The sequence below is a fragment of the Oxyura jamaicensis genome (genome assembly GCF_011077185.1).
Source record: "Oxyura jamaicensis isolate SHBP4307 breed ruddy duck chromosome 2 unlocalized genomic scaffold, BPBGC_Ojam_1.0 oxy2_random_OJ70674, whole genome shotgun sequence".
Classification (NCBI taxonomy): domain Eukaryota; kingdom Metazoa; phylum Chordata; class Aves; order Anseriformes; family Anatidae; genus Oxyura; species Oxyura jamaicensis.
In genome coordinates this window covers 684-3425 of record NW_023303417.1, presented here as the reverse complement: position 1 = coordinate 3425, position 2742 = coordinate 684, and the positions used below count along the sequence as shown (strand labels likewise).

The 2742-nt window shown below is 75.3% G+C and overlaps 1 protein-coding gene across 1 annotated transcript; it reads right to left on the bottom strand.

Annotated features, from left to right (window-relative positions):
- Nucleotides 1-189: 189 nt before the first annotated feature.
- CSPG5 (chondroitin sulfate proteoglycan 5) lies at nucleotides 190-2433 on the bottom strand. The gene is given in 3 exon segments (XM_035311261.1): nucleotides 190-407; nucleotides 1041-2302; nucleotides 2305-2433. Coding segments are annotated over 3 exon segments (1584 nt in total). The 3' UTR covers nucleotides 190-214.
- Between the last annotated feature and the right edge of the window lie 309 nt (nucleotides 2434-2742).

The following is a 2742-nucleotide window of genomic DNA, read 5'->3' as shown; positions in this document are numbered from 1 at the left end:
CCCCCCCCCCCATCCCAGTGACCCCAGCTCCCAGTAGAGCAGACAAACTGGTGCCAGCGCAGAGAGGCTCCGAAGCATTAACCCCGCGGCGGCGTTTCTACCACCTCCCCCCCTGCCCCGCGCCACCCCGAAGGCACTTTGGGGACAGGGGCTTTGGGGACGCGCCCTGGGGGTGTCCCCCCCGTGTTGTCCCCCCCCCCCGGGGCCGCCCCGCTCACTTGGTCTTGCGCAGTTTGCTGTTCTCCGTCTTGAGCAGGTAGAGCTTCTTGGCGAAGCAGACGGTCAGCATGAAGAGCAGCAGCAGCACCAGGGCGGCCGAGCCCACGGCCACGCACAGCACCTGGAAGTCGGTGACGATGGACTCGCAGCGCGTCCCCTTGTGCCACGTGTAGGCCTGCGTGTTGCACCTGCAAGGGGACGCCGTCAGGGTCCCGGCCCCCTCCCTCACCCCCCCCCCAGGACCACCCAACCGACCCCGAACCCCCCCCCTCGAGCATCCTCGGGGGGCGCCGGGGGCAGCCGACATCTGCGGTCGGGACCGAGCCGGGGGGGATTACGGCGGCTGGCGGGGATGGGATTAACGCGTGTCCCCACGGGGGGGGGACAGCATGGGGGCGATGCCTGTCCTTGGCACCCCCCAAAGGCAGGGTGGCCCCGCAGGGACAGCCCTGGTGGAGCCCTCCCCGCAGCAGCATCCCTGTGTCCCCCCCCCTCATGCCATGCCCTCCTCGGCGCGATCCCGACAGGCGCCGCGGCCGGAGCCTCGTCCGCGCAGCCCTGACCCAATTCCCGCACGGATGCGGCGGGCAACGGAGAGCCCCCGGCCCCCAGCGTGGCCCCAGGGAAGGGGACACGGCCCCAGGGAAGGGGACACGGCCCCAGGGAAGGGGACATGGGCCAGCTGCAGGGCAGCCAAGCACCACCCCAAATCCCTCACCCTCTTCCAGGAAGCCTCCCCGATGTCCTCCGTGGGGACGTGCCCCCCCAACACGTGCCACGGCCCGGGGGCGAAGCAGCCCCCTCGCCGCCCCCGTCCCTACCTGCAGAAAGCCCCGAGGCCCTCCACCAGGTAGCACTGGCCGCCGTTGTGGCAGTAGCTGGGGACGAGGTCGCAGACGGAGCGGCAGGAGCCGTTGTGCCGCACGAAGCCGCTCCGGCACTCGGTGCCGTTCTCCGGCACCACGCGCTCCCCGGGCCGCGGCGGTGCTGGGGGGCTGCCCCCCGCCGCACCGGGGGGCTTCGGTGGCCGGGGGCTGGGTCGGGGTCCCCGTGGTCCCAGCGGGACGCGGGGCACGGCCGAGGCGGGCGGCCGGTAGCCGTTCTCGTCCTCCAGGCCCCCGTCTTCCTCCTCGTCCTCCTCGTCCTCGTCTTCCAGCTCATCCTCCTCTTCTTCCTCCTCGTCCCCCTCGGCGTAGAAGGAGGTGGTGGGGTAGAAATCGGACTCGTCGAAGGGCGTGAAGTCGTCATACAGCTCGTGGAGGGCCCACGGCGTGGCCCCGCCGCCCGGCTCCCTCCTCGCCGAGCCGGCCGCCCCCCGGCCGCCCCCCAGCCCCTCGCCGCCCTCGAAGAGGTCGTAGTAGTCGACGTCGATGATCTCGGGCGCCGGCGGCTCGGCCGTGCCCGGCGTGGCGGTGCCGGGCTCCTGCACGTCCAGCCAGGTCCGATCCGTGCGGCCGCGAGCCCCCTGCGCCGGGGCCGGGCTGGATGAGGCCAACCGGAGCTCCAGCCCTGAGTCCCCCGGCACCGGGGGCCGCACCGCGGCCGAGCCCCCGGCCGCCAGCAGCAGGTCGGATTCGGCCGAATCGGTGCCGAGCCCCGGGCTGGGGAGGCCGGGGCTGGGGAGGCCGGGGAGGCTCGGCGGGGCGGCCGTGAGCCCCCCCAGGAAGCCGGGGCCATGCAGCGAGGCCCGCGTGGGCTGCTCGCCGCTGCCGGCCTCCTCGGGGCTACCGATGGCCACCGCCACCGTGCCGCCGTCGCCGGGCCAGGTGACACCGGTGGCCGCCTCGTTGTCCTCCGCCGAGCCGGGCGTGGGGGGCAGAGCGCTGGCGTCGCCCTCCCCGGCGCACCCCGGGCACCCCGCGAGGCTCCCGGCCGGGTCCGTGGTGGAGGCCGTGCCCCCCCCGGGGGGCTCTAGCTGGGGTCCCGGAGGGGTCTCGCCGGCCGACGGGGACCCCCCGGGGTTGGTGCCGTTGCTCAGGGTCCCCAGGGGGGCTCCGCTCGCCGGGTCCCGCTGCAGGGAGCCCCCCCAGCCTCCGCCTTCAGCCTCGCTGCCATTGCGGGGGGGCCACTGGGGCGCTGCGGGGAGCACAAGGACACGGCGGTGTCAGGGGGGTCCCCAGGCACCCCCTGGGCTCCTCCTTGACCCCGGGAGTGTCCCCCCCCAGCCTGCAGCGGGTCCCCCACGACCGTGACCCCCCCCGGGGGTCTCGGCATCGCTGCCCCCAGCCCCCCCGGGAGGGGATCCAGCCCTGCAGAGGGATCGAGTCGCCTGCAAGGGGATCCGGCCCCCGAATGGAGGGATTCAGCCGCCCCCCCCCGGGGGGGATCCAGCCCTGCAGAGGAATCCAGTCCCTGCCGAGGGGATCCTGCTGCATGCCAGGGAATCCCCCCCCCCCCCCCCCGCCGCGTCCCCCCCCCCCTCCGACCCCTGCCCAGCCCTGCGAGCCGCGGGGGCCGCCCCCCGCCCTCCCACAGGTGGGCTCGGCCCCGCCGGGACCCGGCCCCGGGCAGGGGGATGCGGCC